Here is a 19,163-nt window from a genome sequence, read left to right as displayed (position 1 = left end):
TGTTCCCTCTCTTGATGTCAGAGCATCTGTCAGCTGCAAAGATGCCGCTCAGTAGACGTGCTAATAAAAGTCGTCAAGGACCATGCCCCGCCCTGGTTGTTGAAAATAACTTTACGCACACGTAAAGTGGATTTTGCCATCAGTAGTGACCAAAGCACAGTACTCCAAAGAATGAAACAAGTTTCACGAGCCACACGTGGAATCTTTGGTTAGCAAGTTTCAAATTGAAAGCGAAATGTTATTAACATCACAATTATCAGCGAGGTATGCAGAATAATACGTAACACACCCGCGGCTCCTTCCTTAACCAGAACATTCCAAAAAGTTATATTTGTGCAAAGACTCTGATTTTGTTGTTTGAGGACACTCCCGGGCAACAAAACACACTTGTCAGTCAAATGTTCCACCACTTGAGCTCACAGGAAAAAACGATGATTTCAAAAGAACGTGAGTATCAGATCCAGATGTAAGGACAGTACAGTACTTTTTGAAGGCATTTACACTTTAGGGTCTTCAATTAACATGAATGTTTTTGGAAGAAGGGAGGGAAGCAGGATGATAGCTACCCAGTAAACCTCCCCCACAGAAAGGTCAAAATTGACCCCAACCTCGGAAACCACGGAAACCCACCGTGCCTACACGCTGCTTCCCAAGTCACGTCTGCATCTAACACAACAGGTGTCCAGACCGTATAGCAGCCCCCCCCTGGCTTCCACGTATTGCGAGTGGCTGCCATGTGAAGTAAACAAGCCCATGAGTCATTTGCTTTTCCTGGATGAGGACACTTGTACAAGGGAGATGTCACTTAACAACAGGGCAGGAATGTTGCCCCGGCTGCTGCCGTCAGCCACCTGCACTCAATTGGGGAGGAAATGCGTGTGTGACTTCTCTGTGTTATATGTGTCACATGATCTCATGCTGATGAAGAAACTGCATGACTCTGGCATTGTTCATTGTTAAAAGGTGTGTGTTTGTGTTGACTTGTTTTTAGCTTAATGCGATCATCTCGCTTGTCCACCTGCGTTTGAGTAGACCGACTACGAAGATCAAACTGTGAAGAAATGGAGGAGAGCGATTGTTCTGAATTTTGAGGAACTCTGCTGGTGATTCATACTATTACACACACAGCTAGCCCGTCCCTCTGCAGCTGTACGGGTCACATGCGCAATATGATTTCACAACATCTTGCCTGTCCTTGGAAATTCCTTCTCTTTTTTCATACCAACTCAGCCCCTCCCCTCCTGTCAGTGTAATAGCCTGAAATCGAGGCAGGTGCACGGCTTAGTCATCCATCTTTTTTTTTTTTTTTTCCTACAGCGAGTCGTTACTCAGCTGGAAAGTTTTGAGCAAAGAGCCTTGAGAGATTGGTGTTTATCATATGCTTTGTTATCCTGCCACTCATAACTGACTCGGTTTTGATGTCAACAGAGAGCAGTAGCTTTCAAGGATGATGGCTGATTCAGCATTATTTTGCCTATTCTGCTATATTGTGGAACCCCAAACATCGCACATTTTGCTGAATCATCAAAAAAAATATTTTATAATGTCATAAAAAGATCTAATACAATTAAATAAATAAGAATAAAGTACAGGATCGATAAATGATGTCATAAAGTATCGTTAAACTCCTAATGAATTTTTTTTTCCTCTCGTTCTTGTATTTTGTTCCAGTCCAGCTGTTATCCAGAGGAGCATGTGTGTGTTCCCACCCAAGATTACGCGTACGTGTGTCGGCACCGTGATTCATCCCGCAGCTGCCCCCCCCCCACCCCCGACAGGCCGCGGCTCTGTCGTCAGTAAGTTCAGCCTGCTCCGTTTACAGCAATCTGCTTTCACTCAAAATGTCGCCAATTTTAATTATCCAAGAAATATGATTGTTCCAGCGTGATCGCTCGTGCGGACCTTGAGCATACTGCATCATTATGAGACATAAGCAATTTTGTGGATAATGACATAACATAGTTTGCATTGCATTGTATTATTGCTCTCATCTGAGAATATGTAAGTGACCTAGCTGCACTTTGGCTACATTGTAGTTTGAGTTTAAATACTTTCAAATCAACATAACTACATGCCGTGGATTATTAAACACAATATCAATGAAGGTTTTTCATCCGTAATGGTCATTTTGAAAAATTTGTAGTGTGCCTCGTGGTGCGAAAAATGCGGTAAATATCTTTGGCCGTCCTGGTGGCCCCGATGATCAGCGCCGATGCGGGTTTCCATTTCTAATTGATTCGGACTACCTCTTTGATACAACTATGCAATGCGTGTCAAGAGCCGCATTCATTGTGTCATCAGCAAGCGTTCCGATTTCTAATCCTCCTCGACACTCATACATCTCAACCCTCTTGGCGCCAAAAGAAGCGGCAGGAGAAGCTTGAAAGAAGAAAGAGAGAAAGGGCCATCAAACGGACGGTGAGGAACGAGAGAGGAGCCGAGGAGCGAGCGAGTGAGAAAATGAGAGAGAGAGACAGCATGGATTCTTTTCTTTGGGGCCTTAAAGACGTGTTTCCCTCAGATGTTGGCTCTTCTTCACATGCTAATGGTTCACTCTTCTTCCCGAGCCGGGCCTTAGCATAACAATGCGGTGGAAGTGAAAGAGCTAAACCTCTGCTTTCTCAAAGAAGCCAAAGCTGGGCTTTTCTTGTGGACCAATGCCCCCTTGGCTCTTTGTGCTCGCTGTGAAAGGCCCGCGCGACGCAAAAGCCAGGTGATCACAGCGTTTGCTGAAAATGAGACTGAAACAACACACGGGCTAAAATCGCTCCGGCAAAGTCATTAAAATCCTGCCCAAATGCCCAAATATAGCGGGCCGGCGCCGAGCCGAAGCACTCGACTCTGCAGCGCGATGACACAAGTTCTATTGAATATTATCAGCTTTTGCTTTCAAAGCTGTGCTGAATTATGTCTGTTGCTGGAATCCAAGCCAAATGTTTTGACTGCGCGTAGCCGGCTGACTCCGAGACGCGCGAGTCCCATCTGAAAGAACTCGCTGGCCTGAAGGATTTTTGGATGAACGGCATTCTGACCTTGACCGGGCCTCAGCATATACGCTTCTAAGGCCCTGATAGGCTCTGATAACAAACGGAGAACATTTGCTTTTTTTCCGTTATCATTTATCAGGCAAGAATGGGCAGAGGCAAAAGATTCGCGGGAGGACACCGAGATACAGATCGGGTCGCACGGGCTGCGCCGAGACCTGGCGGCTTCATCTTATCCGTCTTGATGTGAGGTCAAAGTGGTCTCGAGTGTCGTTCAGATTTTGCATTTGAGGAACCCGCTCGGGGTGAAGATGCGCAGCCAGCAGAACACGCTGGCTCTTTGGCTATTATGACACTTACAGCGTGTTTAGCGGCTAAATTAGTAACCCCATCTATTTATCAGGTTTTACTCCATTAACACCTCTGATGTTGTCCTCTTGCCCCCAACTTCAGTCCCCACATCCCATTTTATGCAAACCACGTCCGCCCAGGTGCAACACTGAGGAAGTTAGCGCCTCTTCGCTCCAACCACACATTCTATTATTTACATGCAAAATGACGGCTTAGCTGGTAAATATGTGAGCACAGGTGTGTGTGAGCGTGTGTGATGGGAAGGGCGGAGATGGCGATTGGAGGGGGGGGGGGGCTTGTTGTCACCAGAGCCACTAATCTGCTTACTGAGCGTCTATGCCACATTTCATATTCTATTGAAATGGATTGCAGAAGAAGAATGGAAACAGCTCAGATTAGGGGAAAAAAAAGAGAAAAGGAAAGGCAACCCTTCCAAACACAAGGCGGTGTTTACTCGTGTTGAAGTGAGCAATTTGCGCGTAGGCTGGAGGAAATAAGTCGGCGGTGGCACCCGGCGTCATTTCAAGTGGAACGCCTGGCGCCACGGCATCAGGCGCATGGCTGGCTGATGCCAGGCGGCTTTTTCTAAATGACACACAGCTGGGCGGCATGGAGACAGATGTCACTGCTCTTAGAATGTAATCTCTCCCTGCCTCCCCTCCTACTCTCGGTTTTTCCCTCCCTTTTCCTTCTCTCTCACACTCTGGTGTTTAGCCGAGCTGCCTGCCCCCCTTCCTCCTCCCTCACAGGATCCAGACTTCGTGGAGCCGATCCTGCAAAAAATAAAAAATCACTTCCTTGAGCTGGGTGCTGACTTCCTTTGCTTTTTTGTGGGACTTCCTGTGCTGCCTCTGTGATCAGGCTGCTCCGAGTTGACTCTCTGGGAGCGACATCCTGATGCACAGACAGCTGCACAGATAATTCTCTCGTTCTGCTTTTGTCAGGACTTTTTTGTTCTTTCTCTCGGCGTGTCTCCGGGGACTTGATTTTCCCTCTGTACTGTGTTTTCCATTTGCAGCAGGTTTTATTTGGCAGTGCCAAATGAATTTGATCCCCCAGAATTATATCATTACTCTAAAGAGCAGCCTGAAGGGAGAGTTTAGGAGATATTTTATGTCACTCTGTGAGGAATATCTCGAGGTAATGTTCCAGGTATAGCAATGGTTGCTACGGCGACCCCCATATGGGCGAGAGTTGAGGAAGTAGCGGTTGACTGTGTCTTCTCCAAAACAAAGTGCCACAGGTCGTATTTCAATTTGTTTTGGTGGTTCATTTATTTTGGGCTGACCACACCAAGTGAGAGTGGAAATTTTCTTTTTTTTTTTTCTTTTATTTTGGAATAAGCACCGGGAAAAGTTGTTAGAGTCTTATTTTTTCCCGAAAATATAGTTTCATCGTATAACATCTACGAGAAGATTAAAATTTCAATTTCCCCGGTGGCGTGAACGGTTTAAAAAAAAAGCACATCTGCCGATTGCTGTTGCACGTTTACTGTGTTGACGATGATGACAGATTCGGTTTCAGAGATCTTTGAGCTCTTGGGTCATCTTCATATGGCACTTATTAAAATGATGGTTATGATGTAAACACGGCCTCAGAAGAATCTCAGACTTCCCACAAGGAGGAGGCTTCGGCCGAGGAGCAAACAGAAGCAAAAGCAGCGTGAGCAACGAGTGTGGAGGCGGCGCAGTAAAAAGAAACGAGTGTTTGACTTGAGACGCCTCTCTGTCTGAGCTCTCACTTTTTCCCAGCCAGCCACGCATCACCTCTCAACCATGAATGTTGTTTTACTTTAGAATACAACAATAGCTCTTCCTGACACATGGGCATATGTTCACCTTATATCACTGGTTCTTCCGTGCAGGCCAATAGTGACACCATGCCGGTGAATAAGCCACCTAGACGTCCCCTGGGGTCAAACTGCTTTGAACTGGAGGGACACACCACGCTCTGTTTGGCCAAATTGTCTCCTTTGGGATGTCGATTCTCGTTTTTAAAATGAGTTTAGTTGCACTGGATTGACTCGTGTTGTTTCACCTGAACATTCAGGTCAATGGAGGTTATGCAGCTGTCACCGCTTTGGAGCGTATGTACAATCAGAACTATGAAAAATAGCAGCGTGCTAGCATACAAGTCAAGATTTCTCAACGAGATAGCGAAGGTTCGTCACAAACTCAACAGCAGCTCTGATAAGATCAGCACACTCGCAATCCTTCATAATTAAGGCGGTGTAGTATTTGGCGCTCATCCTCAGGGAAGGCTGAGGATGAGCCCCGTAGCCATTTTGCGTAGGCCTGCACGGTTCAGCTTGGATGATTGCTGAGTGACGGGCGGACGTGGCAGCTAGCGTTTCCACACGTCGTCCGCTTCCTGAGATGATGCTTGGCTCAGCTGTGCGGCTCCAAGGAGCTCCGCGTGGCAGCGGGCTAAGTACACACACAGGATGAGGTGACATCTGAAATAGCAAATACCAAAACTTTGTTTGTTGTCTCTTACAACTGGCGAAAGTTTTCCACGGTTGCTTCGTATCCAAATAACATTTCATGCATTGATGGAATAATCTGTTTTGTGAAGTTTCCAAAATGACCAAATAACACTTGAGTTTCGTTCACAAATATATTTTGGACGTGTGCTGGTTATAGTGGCACATGTGATAGTTATGTGGCACAGAACACGATTAAGCCATTACACCAAGCAAATTGAAACACTGCTTTTCTTGAAAATGTTGTTTTCTTGTGTTTTGTTTCGCGTTAACTTGAACACCACTTTTGTCTTCAACTCAAAACACCATGCTTGAAATGATTAAATGTGTTCCCGAGAAAACCGCATTACCATTGAAAAGTGCATAAAAATGAATTTGCGACTTAAGAACACATTTGTTCTTCGAGACAGTTTCTGAATGATGCCCGGGCAGTGTTTAATTAAAATTATATTTTGAAGCATTGATCACAACAGCTGCAGTTTACGACGCTGTATTTGGAAAAATAAAAGGCAGCTACTATTTATGTGATTCAAAAGTTGCACAATGTTTATGAAAATATTTTTCATTAACTGGAAAGCACGAAGCGACTTAATCTCGAATCAACCGTGGTATGTTTTTTCCATACAAAGGGAGATGCTTTAGGAAAGCCCAGGGATGAATGTGTAATGATCTCGAAATAACCCAAAGGCCCCTTTTTTCCTTTTTTTTTTTTTTTTTTTCTATGTCCACCCTCCCTCCCTCCGCCCCTCTCTGTCCTTTTTTCTCCCCTTTTGGGAAACATGCCTTTCCCAGCTGCACAGCCCCCACAGCAAGAGGCCAGGCCAGGAGCACAGCTGGCCAGACTTGGTGGAGCCAGTCGACAGGCGCATGGAGCGCAGCCCGCCCAGGGCCCGCTTCCTCCACAAACATGCCCAGGTGTGGGGCCTCCGAGCTGGGCTTCTGATCTCTAAACAGCACAGTGTGTGCGTGCATGTGTGACGTGTAGGGAGGGATGATAGGATGAGGGATCAAGAAGGCAGAAGCGGGGATATGGTGTGTATGTGTGTGTGTGTGTGAGCGAGTGCGGGGAAAGGGGGGGGGGGGGCGGGTCATCCCTGCCGAAGCTGTGTCAACATTGCGTGTTAATGTGTTTGAGTATGTGCATCTGTATCTGCATGTGTTTGCATTTCGGGAAGCGGGGTCACTCCTGGGGTAGACAGTGGGCAACAACAATTACCGCAGCACTGGAGCAGAATCGTGTCTGAATCGTTTGTGCCGGCCCACTGTGGCTTTGTGCCATGAGTGTCATTGCAGAAACATTGGTTTTAAGCATCATGCATGAAAAGGTCATGGAAGCCATAGCAGATATTTAGTTCATGCCGAGCTGCGGCCTTAAATGAAAACCCTCTGCAACATCTCCCGTTCAGAACTCGCTTATTAATCACTTCATAAATCACCACCGCAAAAGAACAAATCCATTCTACAATGTTGCCTTATTTGATATGTGACCCTCAGCGGGTTACGACTAATGGCGACCTCATTCTGGCCTGGTTGCCATCCAAAAAAAGCATTTGTGTATTCCCAGCTACTTTCCAACGCACCTAAATGCGCACACGAACGAGTCCACGGTGCACCAAATGAAACAGGAGGCGTTTGCACTGAGGTCACATCAGATAAGACGAGGCCAGACGGGCTCAGATAAGCTCTTTGAACGCAGAGTCAGCATCGGGGAGATGTTCTCTGCTCCCCTGCAGCCGTTTCACATGGCGGCTGACGCCGGCTGATGCTGGCTCCTTTGCGGCCTAGCACTGCTACTAATTAGGTGGAGGAACCCAAGGCCTTCTGACTGACTGCCTTGTCTATTGCAATCCCCCCACTCGGGATTGCTCATGCATGCATGACAGACACTCACGCAAAAACATGCTCAGCAGACTCACAGACTCCTATCTGTTGACGACCCCTGGAGAATCACACATGGTGGAGGTGGCCCTCTTGTGGACGAAGAGAAAAGACAGCACTGCTAATTGTTAGATCGTGTGAATAATTGCGGTTTGTACTTTCCCTACGCCGCTTTGAACTTGGCACTGTCTGTCAGCAGCCTGACATTCAGTCTATTATCTATTGCTTGCTTATTGCAAAACAATAAAGGCTCACATAGAAGTATTTTTTAAATGATGCACTTTGAATACCATTAGGAACAGACTGAACTGAATGAATACAAGTATTTGATAGGAATAAAAGCAAGACTAACCCCTACTCTCCAAGTCTGTATCCATATTTGCTGTATAAATTTGATTATGGTCGCCAGTTTGCTTGTGTGTGGTTTTAGTAAATATATGTAATGTGTGTCTGTATAAATAGGGATATCCAAAGCTGACTGATAACAACGTAGTTAACATGCCAGGCCAGTAGTTGGCGCTGTAACTCTAATGAAATACCACAAAATAACACACACCTGTCTTGTAACCATGGAAAATTCTCTGCCTGCAAATGTGCATGGTGAGAAAAATAATGTCAGTCCCTCTGTGATTGACAGATGACCCAGATTAGCTAGAGTGGTTTAAAGAATGGACTAAATCAACACTAACTCAAAATCCTTTTCCACAACAGACAGTGAGTCTTCAATTTTCTTCATTCTATTTTCCCGTGGTTGATTTGTCTGTGGCATCAGTCTACTTCGAGATGTGTTGTTTTATGCTCCCACCGAGCAGAGTTTCGAGCCTAGTTAACCTCTCATGTCCGGGAGAATTCCACAAACTGTCAGCTGTTTTTTTCCAGGAGCATCCCAAGGGGTGGAGGCGGGTCATTCCTTGCCTCAGTGCTGGGAACGCTCTCAATGTATCCCTGCGACGAATATCAACACAATTAAAGTGTTTGAACAGCCCTAATGTGCACACATATGGACACAGAGGGTGTCTGTGTGAGCACCGCTGCTGCAAGCTTCAGGATATTTGCAATCAAGCTCGGGGAGCTCGAGTTTCCGCCGGGATTTGTGTGATTGTCATTTAGTGTGTATTGATTGTTTTGCTTGTGTACATGGCTTGCTCACCTGTTCACACAAACAAACAGACACGCACGCATCCGAATTCTGACCTCTGCATCTTTCCCCGCGCTCACCCGTTTGTTCAGAGGACGTCTACACCCCGATCAATTTAAACGCAGCTTCCGCGCTACCTGTTTGAACAGCTGAGCGAGGCGTTGACTCTCACACTTTGCACAATAGCACAGGCCGAGTTTGCCAGACACAGCGCAGTCACACGTATAGGCCTCGTTCCGCTCCGTTCCTTCCTTCATTTGGACTTGGGTGTGCTAAGTGCTGAGCCACTCAAAGACATTTTCCTCCTCCTTTAAAATAGCTCCCTGATGGACTACAATGAGAATTGCGGTTTGTGTAGCGCATGCTTGTGGCCTGCATTGCTTACTATATATGGTGCAAGCCCTGCAGTCCAACATCTAATTATGTGTGTGCATTGATGGAAAGGGATTGCGCACACATACTCACATTTAGCAGGAATCTGTAATTGTGTAAATGTGCTCTGTGGATATAAAGTTTGGGAAGCTATTGAAGGAATGCCCTGGTGCCAGTGAGACTGGGGAGCAGGGCGGCAGATGAGATGTGGTGGAGCTAAATGAGGAGTGACACCAAGCGGCGCTGCTCTCTGATGTGTACGCAGCTGCAACCCACCATCGGCTGCGTTCTCGTCTGCATGTGTTCATGTAAAGATGCTCAAACGCAAATTAGGGAACAACGGCGAGTTATATCGACAATAGTGTTGACGCTACTTAGAGTTTGTTTAAATGATCACGAAAATGCGGCAGGCCACTTGTGGCCCAAGCTCACATTCAGAGCAGCCTCAATATTACAAATGTACCTGACCAGTATCAGGTTGTAATAACACCATTCACCACTAGATTTTCAGGTGACTGTTTGAGGGGTTACGCGGATTTGTGTCCCCCCAAAACACAAATTGCTGGTGCGAACGGCCAAAACAACACAATTGATCAGTAAATACTGCATTGCCTCAACGTCTCCTTCAAATTTTGAGCGAGTTTTGTCTACTAGACACTCAGAGAGTCAATTATGGATAAAATTGAACACAGCGGGCTCATTGGCGCCTTTCTGTCGCTGGCCAGCCAAGTTTGGGGGTCCGTGCGGAGGGTTTTTGCGGCTGCGGTGCAGCCTGAGGCCTAGCTGGACTGATTTACAGGCGGCGTGGGGACATGTGCTGGGGATACTCCCAGAGCAGCCGCTCTGCCGCCGCTGCTGCCTGCACATCTGGAGTCTAGACTCAGCGGCTCTGCCTAGCGCCTCTCTCCCTCCCCGTCTTTGCTCTCCACATCCACATCCATCCGTCCCTTGGCCTCAGCTGCCGCGTCTCCCTCCCACCTTCATCCAGTGTTTGCGTAGCTGCCGTTCCGCAATTGAAATAGAAGAAGAAATCTCTCTATTTCCCTCCCTCTCTCGCTCGTCTGTAATTCTTGCCCTACGCATCTGACGATGGACCTAATGGTCCCAAATGAAGCGAGCGTCACGACGTGCATGTGGAAGGAATCACAGAGGAGATTGTTATTGCGCCCTCTGAAATCTGGAAAGTGGGAGGGAGACCCTCCAATGATCTTCCGAGGAATGGAGGATTGTACATCTGAGACAAAGATCAGACATCGAAGCGCATTGCATGCGACATATCCAAACTGCAAAGTGATCGTTCGCACGCGCCCTTTGGTTCACATCAATAAAATAGAAACATCTTTTTCAGCTCAGCTTTGACAAGTCAAATATTGCCTCATTGGAAGGGATCACTAATTTACATTTTTTTCCTCAGTCCTCTCCGTAAACAACACAACCACAATTTATCACATTTCCACACAGGAATGTTACAGAAGCAACAAACAGGCAAGGAGTGTCGGTAATTTACTGCAGGCTTACAGAGGCCTCCTTTTTGTTTTTTTTCTTCCATGCGGTCTGATTTCCTCTCCTTGAAACAAACATGTTTTTTTTTTTACGACTACGTTCACCCTATCTTATTCACACCGTGCCCTACACTGTAGGATAAATGGTGGCGTTCAGCTCCGGGGTGTTTAACAGGTCATAAAAGGCGGCTACGTGATACTCTTCAACAAGGCTCCAACCTGTGTGGCTGCCCGCCTGACTGTCGCCTGCCGACCCCCCCACCACCTCCCCCCAAATGGAACAAATGATCCAGCTGCTTGGGTAAAACAAGGTAATATTCATTTCAGAAAGCGAGAGAGGAATACAAAAAAGAAAACATCTGGATTGCGCCACTTGGTGTTTGCCACCTCTGGAAGCTATTAGAAAACAAATCGACTTTTTCCTTCTCCTCACTTTCACATTTAAGTTGAACCATCGTCTCGCCACCTGTATCAACTGTGGCTTCCACTCTTTTGTTCTGCTTAAGAAGGGCAAAAGAGAGGGGAAAAAAGATCCTGAATGGTGGTCAAAGTGTGGCTCCCTAGCGACAATGTGTTTTTATTGTGCGTTTCATGACGGGAGGAAAGTCGACATGTTCCAGTTAGCTTTACCGGATTTTACCGTAATGTATATGTTTGAACTCGTACCGTATGTGTACACAGCTGAAAGAGTCGCTTATAACAGCGACACCACTTTTCCACCTTCACTGACATCTTCAACTCTAGATCAAGGCTGCCGAGATGGACCGATCATAATGTTCAGCTCAAAATTTGTCCCACAGTAATCAGCATTTAACGGAGATAAATAAGTTTTTTTAATTTTAGCTTTGTATTTTAAGTGAGGAAAACATGTTTTAACATGTAATCAGCCATCTTTGATTGAGGTATGAAGAAATGCAACCAGGGCGCTTAAGAAGATGGTTGTGTATATGATTTGGCTGCTGATAAAAAGAGAGAAAAAAAAACAATGACACAGCTGTGGCGTGTGGGAATTGTTGGTCATGACCTTTAGTTTGATTCGGCATGATCTCTAATAATGATTTTTTTAAGGTTATCGTGAGCCTAAAATTTGCTTGTGCTAAAGCCGAAAATGAACGCGTCATCAAATGTTGTTAACTTGCCTAAGTTATGGAAGTCTTATCTTTTTAAAGTAAGTAAACTAAAAGTCATTGTGAATTGTGTCCTGTGCAGGTGTGCCAGCATGAATGTGTATCATTGTCAGGCGGGGACTTCGTAAAGCATTTGTGTGTGTATCTGCTCCAGCTGTAAACTCCTTGGAGTGTGTTCACTTGTATTGTAACAAAGTGACTTGAGAGCTTTTTTACGGCCATGTTATGACGCCCTGAAGGGTCCAACCATCTGCAGGTGGTCCTTAATGCTTTTGTTTGACCTTGTCATATCCTTGATCTGAGGCCACCAGATTGTGTCAGTAACCAAGTTGGTTGATTGTAAGATCAAATTTGTACGGTGCTAATTTTAATTTGTTTTTTGTTTTCTAGGGTCACAAGATGAGTGCGTGCAAGGGGGGTTGGTACACTGGGCAGTGATCATTCACACTCATATTCAAACCCTCTGTTTGAACAATTTAGTCAAATTCAAGGCCAGATCTGGTCCGCCACATCATTTTATGTGACCCACTAAGACAATAGAGTGTCTCTACTTTATATTTATTGCCAAAAGTTTCCTGTCATTGTAGCAGAAAATGTGGAGTGAAATTGCAACTTTCCTTTAATGCAATAAAATAACAATACATCAGTTTCAGACATTCTGAGGGTCACAGTTAAGATTACATGCATGATTTTGGAATGCAGGAGAAAACCCAGAGTAAACCCAAACAAGCACGGGGAGAATGTGCAAACTCGTCACAGGAGGGCCTCAACCAAGATTTGACCCTGTGAGTTTTCAACTGCAATGCAGACATACTAATCACTAGGTCAAGCTTGCTGCCTACGTTTCAATTTACCTTTTTTTTGCGCTCTTCTTATTGCTCCACACTCAAATGTGCTCTTAAAATGACTTTTTGTGTGCAATGTATCCTTTCTATGACCTTTGTAGCTTGGGGAAATGATGAAAACTAAACATGGCTCTTTGAAGTGGGTTCGTGGAGATGGAATTGCCAAGATATTGCTATGCTTCTCGCTCTCTCTATTGCTCTCCCGTGACTCTGGGATGAATTTATGTAATCTGAGCACATTCTTCCCAAAGCATACACACCCCTCAGGAACAATAGATGCTCGAATCATCTTAGACTGAGTTTTGTCATGTAAGGTTAGTGTTAGTTAATTGACGCTAACAAATAAAACACATATGTGATTGTGGCCATTTATATTTTGTGTAAAATGATCCTCTTTCGAAAAATAAAACCTTCATGATACGCTTTGTTTTAATATATAATACTAAACAAAATATAATACGAATAAATTAAAAAAGGTAATACTTTTTCCTCAAATGGCATTCAATTTGACCTGTGGCGAGTCAGCTTGCAGTTTAGTATTACGTGTGCTAAGGGCGCCCCCGTGTGTCGAAAGATTCAATTGAAAATTTGAAACGTTATTCCAACCATTTCAATCTTTCTGTAGAATAACAATATATATTTTTAAGGTATATAGTATATTTATTTTTGTATTTATAGTAAATAGATGAAAAATGATTGCAGATGTTAGTACTTCCTATTCCTTTATTTAGCATATTCAAAAAGGAAGAATGTTCCTGCTGCAGTTTTCTGAACGAGCAGCAGACAGCGCTGCGAGTCAACTCCACCAGGTTCCAGACGCGCGAATATGACGTCACAGGATGTGCCTTAACTTGCAGCTACCAACTTACGTCGCCTGGATTCAAAGTAATTTTTAAAAACCTTCGACATCACGTAGATGCTAGTGACACAGTTGGTTGAACTGCATCCACTAAAATTAATATTATGCACACAAAAAATGCGTAGCATAATAATTCTGGTTTTACACTGACTAACTATGCTTTGTGTTGATCGAAAAGTGAGTGTTTAGTAACGTTGTGAGCATTTTCCACAGAGCTTGCAGTTGTCTAGAAGTGTTTCAAGTGTCTTGTTTCCTGTCATTGTCACTGTCACACGAGAGGCAGAATATTACGTCAGAATCTCTCAATATGATGCAATGTGCACTATTGTAACAACCACACGAATCCAGCATTTAGAATAATTTGGTCAATTAATTACGAACACGCCCATATAAGTGGTAATTTTATTTATTTAATAGGATTGCTGTCCAGTCCATGGTGAATCCTGCCTCGGCCTCAAAGTCAGGTGCTATTGACTCAAGGTTAGCTGCATCCCTAATAAGCAGCAGTATATAAAAAAATAATGGATGGTTGGACATCGGAGCTACGTGTCAAAACAATATTCTGGAGATTCAGAATTCAAAAGCTTGTTGCTGTAGGGCCTAAGCCTAGGAATAAATGTACCACAACATGTGGCTGTCACTGAAGGTTGTTCACTTATTGAGTCGCTCTTCTTTTTTTTCCCCCCCTGCTCCAGGCAACTCCTCGACTCACTTGAGAGTGACTGAGCTGGCGTGCAAAATCAAGGTAAGCGAGGTGACTGTGCTCAGAGTATGTCAAATATTCTCATCCGTGGTGCATATTTGAGACTTTTTCCAGTTTCACGTGTACATTTGCAAAAAGAGGAGCGATGCCCCCTTCCAATATTTCTTATTGGCACTCTGAGTTATTTTCATGCACGCTCAAATGGGTTTAAGTATGGAGAATGCTACATGACTGGTTTCACTTGTTGTTTTCAGTCTTTCGTGACAGCTCTCCAAATGTTTCCACAATTATTTTCCTCGGTGTACCCTTTCGACGTCTGTTAGCACATCTGCGGTTTCTCTCTTCTTCACGACATTCCAAATGGTTGTACGGGCTATGCCAATGTTTGTCCAACAGGCTTTGATTGATTCTCCTGCTTATGTCAAGTTCCCAATAACTTGTTTTTCATCTGTTGAAGCATAGATTTCTTGTCTCGTAGTCATCTGTTGATGTCAAAACCAAATGTTTTGGCCTCACTGTTTGGTGGCTTCTTCCATCATTCACCGCCAGCCCAATGGATATTTGACGTCTATCGCCGTCAATGGCAGTGAATGGGTTAATGTGTGAAAGGCAAAAGTGAACTTTTAAAGGGACTCACAAGCATTATAGGCTGGTTGCCTCTCGTCTGCTTGTCTTGTCTCCCCCTCCCACGCTGCCTACCCTCCAGTGTCTCATCTCCATCCATCTGTGCTCTTCCCTCCCTGACTTCGCCGTTCCTCCGAAGGCTTTTCAGCCGCATTGTGTACTGTTTTGATGTGTTTTCACTTCTAATGAGCCAATTGTTCCAGTGTTTAAGTACCCCCTAAGGGAGAGAAACGTAGCTCACAAAAACAGTTTAAAACATAGTCACCACCGCTCCAAGGAGAGATTAAGGCGAGGAGGGGAGTGGGGTGGGGGGTAAGAGAAAAATGGCCCAGAGCACGTACAAAGTGAAAAATGTGCCGATGACAGTTCATGACAGCGCATTCTTTTCCCGTCAATTAAGACTGCGGTTATTCAAAAGCAATTTGCAACTCCCTGCAGTGGAAAATGTACGCCATCTCCCGGGGCCGTGCTCTGTGATTGTGTAAGTGATGGATCCATTCCATTTCTCCGTGTGGGTCCAAGCTGAAGAAGCAGAAGTATTATTAAGGCTCGATCCGAGCCGAGCCGCAGCACTCCATCTTTGGTAGTGCTCTTTCACAGACAGCCACGAGCTGCGTGCGCATGGTGAAAGAGGCCGCTGAGTATTGATAGCACCGGTGTTGCTGTTCCTGATTAATTGACATGACATTTTGCTGTTCCTGCTAAATGTCATAGCCCATGCTGCGTGCTCAGTTCAAGGACGTCTGCCCATTGCAGGCAACTTCCTCCCTTTTTGTCTCTTCCGCCATCCACCTCGTCTTTACCCAAAGGTCAAACGCTATGTGATTTATGAGCTCGAATTGATATGTGACTGTGATATCTTTTGATGTCCGCGTCCCTTGGACAGTTTCTCCAGGGCGGGTTCGCGGCCTCGAAGGTTCATTTCCGTCCTCATCATGACAGCAGCAGCTCGAGAAGAGCTTAAGGTGGTGTCCTTCGGTTTAGTTTGCAGTAAAAGTGTGATGATGAGAGGCGATAGGGGGGAGCTCTACATTCACGTACGCTCGTCCCCCAAGACCCAATTTAGGTTTGTCTCTATATCTCCGATGGGAGGGGGAGGTTATGGAGAAATAGCTTTGGTTCGCAAGTGAATGAGTTTGCTCTATCTTAATGAGGTTTGTCGTGTCGGAGGGAACAGTTCACCGCCTGCATGCTAAACAGGCAGAAATTGGACCAGAGTATTAGCAAGCCCCCCGAACTACAAGAATACATTCTTTCACTCCACTTGTAATTCCGACTTTGCTACGCAATTACCCTCATACACAATATTATCTTGTCACTTCCAGATGAGAATAAGAGAGCCACCATCTTGTATTTTTCCATTCTTTTAGGAAAACTAATTCCAGCATCTAATTAACTGCAGAAAAACATGCCACCAGTCAAATTGGAGACATTGAGTGCAAGTTATGCAAATGAACCCGAGGATTGTCGGATGCCATTTGACAGAATCTCATTCTGGATGGTGCCAGAGAAGATAGAGAGATTACCCGGCCGTATCTGAGCGCCGGCAAACAGGAAGAGACGAGCCTCGTAATTTATTGTGTTGGTATTTCTCTTGTTTGACTTGAGACAGCTCATTACGGAGCCTCTTGTCACACGGGCCGGACAGAGAGACAGACTTTAATAAGCCGTCTTACGCTCTGTCAGCATCAGCGCTTTCCTGCCCTACGCCGCGACGTCTTTAAAATGCACGGCCGGCTGAGGTTTTACACAATTCATCATCTTGCTCCCTCTCCCGGGAAGGAGTTATTTCATCCTCCCACTTGTCGTTAGTCTGCTTGCAGGGCTGCTTCGGGGCAGCCGTTCAGACATGGCCACTGGGTAGAAATAAGGAGAGGCACTTTATAAAAAGCTGCTTGTGGGCTTTAAGTGTCACTCTGCTGAGGCTGCTCAAACATCTGCATATGCTCTCACAGTCCTCAACGTCTCATTAAATAGCTTCATGTTTTGCTTTTATTTGGCGTACAGGAGAACAGAAATAAACAAAGTAGCTCCCTGCAGCGCCGATGTTTGCTCAATGCCGATGTCATTTATCTGCGTTAAAACCCGTCAGCTTCTCATTGCGTGCCTTCCATATATGTGCACGAAAAAGAAGAAAGGTCCACTCTGGTACAAACAAGCCATTAATTATTGAGAAAACCAAACACGGCTGCTTGCTAATTTACATATTTGTTGAAAGTCTTTTTATTTACAAGTCAGGCCCGTCACTCTCGCAACTGACTTTAAAGATTCTAGTGGTGCGTTCAAGTGCCCTCTTAATGGAAATGGAATACTATATACTTGCTGGAAAATCCACTCAGGAATGATCATATTGGTTAGGTGTACCTAATTAAGTGTCTGGTAAGTGCTTGAGGATAAAATACATAAGTACAAAATATACAGAAATAAATATTTAGTTTAAAACTGGAGGAAATGGGTTCATGAAGTAACCAGTCCATCTGATAACTGGCCATATAAATACATTTGGGAACCTGAAGGAGGAGGAATGAAATTATTAGTCCCAGTGGTTTTGCGCCTCTGCGTCGCCGCCCTCGTGACGCTTTAAACTGATTACAAATGTATTTGTGCGGAAAACACCGGGGTGCCTTGTTAGACAAGCCCACAAGCGCTTCTTATTAATATGTTTGGCAGACATAACGCCGAGCGTCGTACATTCCGAATGCAAATAACGTGCCGTCAAAGGGGGTTCGACTAATTGTCTAGAAATGTGCTGGCTCTTGGCCCCTAGCGCCTCGCGTTCCTTGAGATCGCAGACCTCTCGGGGGGGAAAAGGCGGTTTGATCGGGAGCAGGGGGGGGGGGGTTGGAGGCGGGATGGGGGGGGTCTCTTTGATGTGTGGATCTCACGCTCTGCAAGCAGTTCTTCAATGTCTGCCAACCTGCTGTGGACTTGAATACAGTAGATCGGGAGGTGCGGGTGCCCCTTCTGCACATGTTCGTGGAACTGAGTGAGACACCACTGTGATTTTCAAAAACGCTCCCAGAAATGACAAAGGCCTGGAGACTTTTGCTGCTCACAATATCCTCCAGCTAGTCTAGCTACGGCAAATGTTCTCAAATGCCGTTGTGCACTGCTTGCTAATATCCACTGTTATTAATTGTGAAATATGTTTTTATGGATATAATCTTGCTGCTGTGTTCGTTTACTTTGGGGAGCTGTAGACTAAAAAGCTGAGCTCAGGTGGAAGTAGTGAGATGCACAACACAGACACACAAAATACACAAACACGGGAAAAGCATAAGATGCTCCAGAGGCCCTAAAACAAACAAAAAAGTCCCGACAGCATTGCTACACTTAGTTTCAACAACGTGCAGTATTGTCAGAAACATTGAAATGAAAACGGTAAGGCTATCAAAAAGCAATCGTTTTAGAATCGGTTATCCAATCGATTATTACATCGAAGACTTGAGTAAAGGTAATCTAGTAAAAAAAAAAAAAAAATCCAGCTATGGAATCCATCTGGTGTTCAATGCTAAAGCCAATTAGAAGACAGCTGAAGAGCATGCAAGAGTGAGCGAGAGAGTTGTGGAGCATGAATAATCCATGTGCCTAACTATTGTCAACAGGCTGCTGTGTTGCTATGACGCCACCACCGTCTCTTAAGCATTGCGTACAATCCAAAATGGCCGCCCCCTGAGTAGGATGAAAACAGGTGGATTTTATGGCATAATTCAAATTCCACAAACACAATATTAATCAGAATATCGTCTTCAAACTAGTGGGGCTACGTCAAACACATTCTTGTAAAGACATTTTTCAAACTGACTTGCCCTTTAAATATATTTACATTTAGGTGGCCGGAATGAGTTGGAATATTTTCTTAGCAGCGTGGGTTTAACTTCATCCCTTGACGTAAAATTCAGTTTGGCCGAGATGTAGGATGAATGATTCATTTTCAGGCTTGTAATTGAAAATATTGAGTGAGAGTGGACAATTAATCTTTCTCTGCCTCTGCTTCAAATTTCCATGGCGAAATACCTTCATACTCAGATAATAGTTTAGATTGATGTTGTTTGGCGAGGAGTTCTCCATCACCAATCTCTCTGGCTGTGACTGCATCTAAATAACCTGCAGAAAGGGCTAAACAGTTGCATCCATCATGGAGGACAATGATTGATATCTCTGCCCTCTGCTTTGCCTCTCCCTCCACGGTCGGGGTTAGGAAGTGACACGTGAACTCGGAAAATACTCTACCTGGTATCAAACAAGGGGGAGAAGCTCCAACCTGATTGTTGCTGAGCGATTGCGGACACACTGCT

General features: G+C 44.9%; 1 protein-coding gene and 1 long non-coding RNA gene across 5 annotated transcripts in view; both read left to right on the top strand.

Moving 5' to 3' along the window:
* The first annotated feature begins 1,669 nt into the window (after positions 1-1,669).
* On the top strand, positions 1,670-8,103 carry LOC119123039. Its single transcript, XR_005097990.1, has 2 exons — positions 1,670-1,796; positions 6,610-8,103. It is a non-coding gene; the product is annotated as an uncharacterized LOC119123039 (long non-coding RNA).
* A 5,410-nt stretch (positions 8,104-13,513) lies between these two features.
* The window catches only part of sulf2a (sulfatase 2a), a 32,127-nt gene continuing 26,477 nt past the window's right edge, over positions 13,514-19,163 (top strand). For 2 of the 4 annotated variants that reach the window (XM_037251810.1, XM_037251808.1), the window contains exons 1-3: positions 13,524-13,564; positions 13,956-14,018; positions 14,234-14,283. Coding sequence is in view for 2 of the 4 variants with exons in the window: in XM_037251805.1 (XP_037107700.1) it covers positions 13,519-13,564; positions 14,234-14,283 (96 nt within the window). In the remaining 2 variants the exon portion in view is untranslated. Of the gene's footprint in view, positions 13,565-13,955; positions 14,019-14,233; positions 14,284-19,163 lie in introns of all 4 variants that reach the window. The other 2 variants (XM_037251805.1, XM_037251804.1) reach the window with 1 other exon arrangement.

The sequence above is a fragment of the Syngnathus acus genome, chromosome 5 (assembly GCF_901709675.1).
Source record: "Syngnathus acus chromosome 5, fSynAcu1.2, whole genome shotgun sequence".
NCBI lineage: Eukaryota > Metazoa > Chordata > Actinopteri > Syngnathiformes > Syngnathidae > Syngnathus > Syngnathus acus.
The sequence above is the reverse complement of the archived record's forward strand: the minus strand, read 5'-3'. Positions and strand labels throughout refer to the sequence as shown.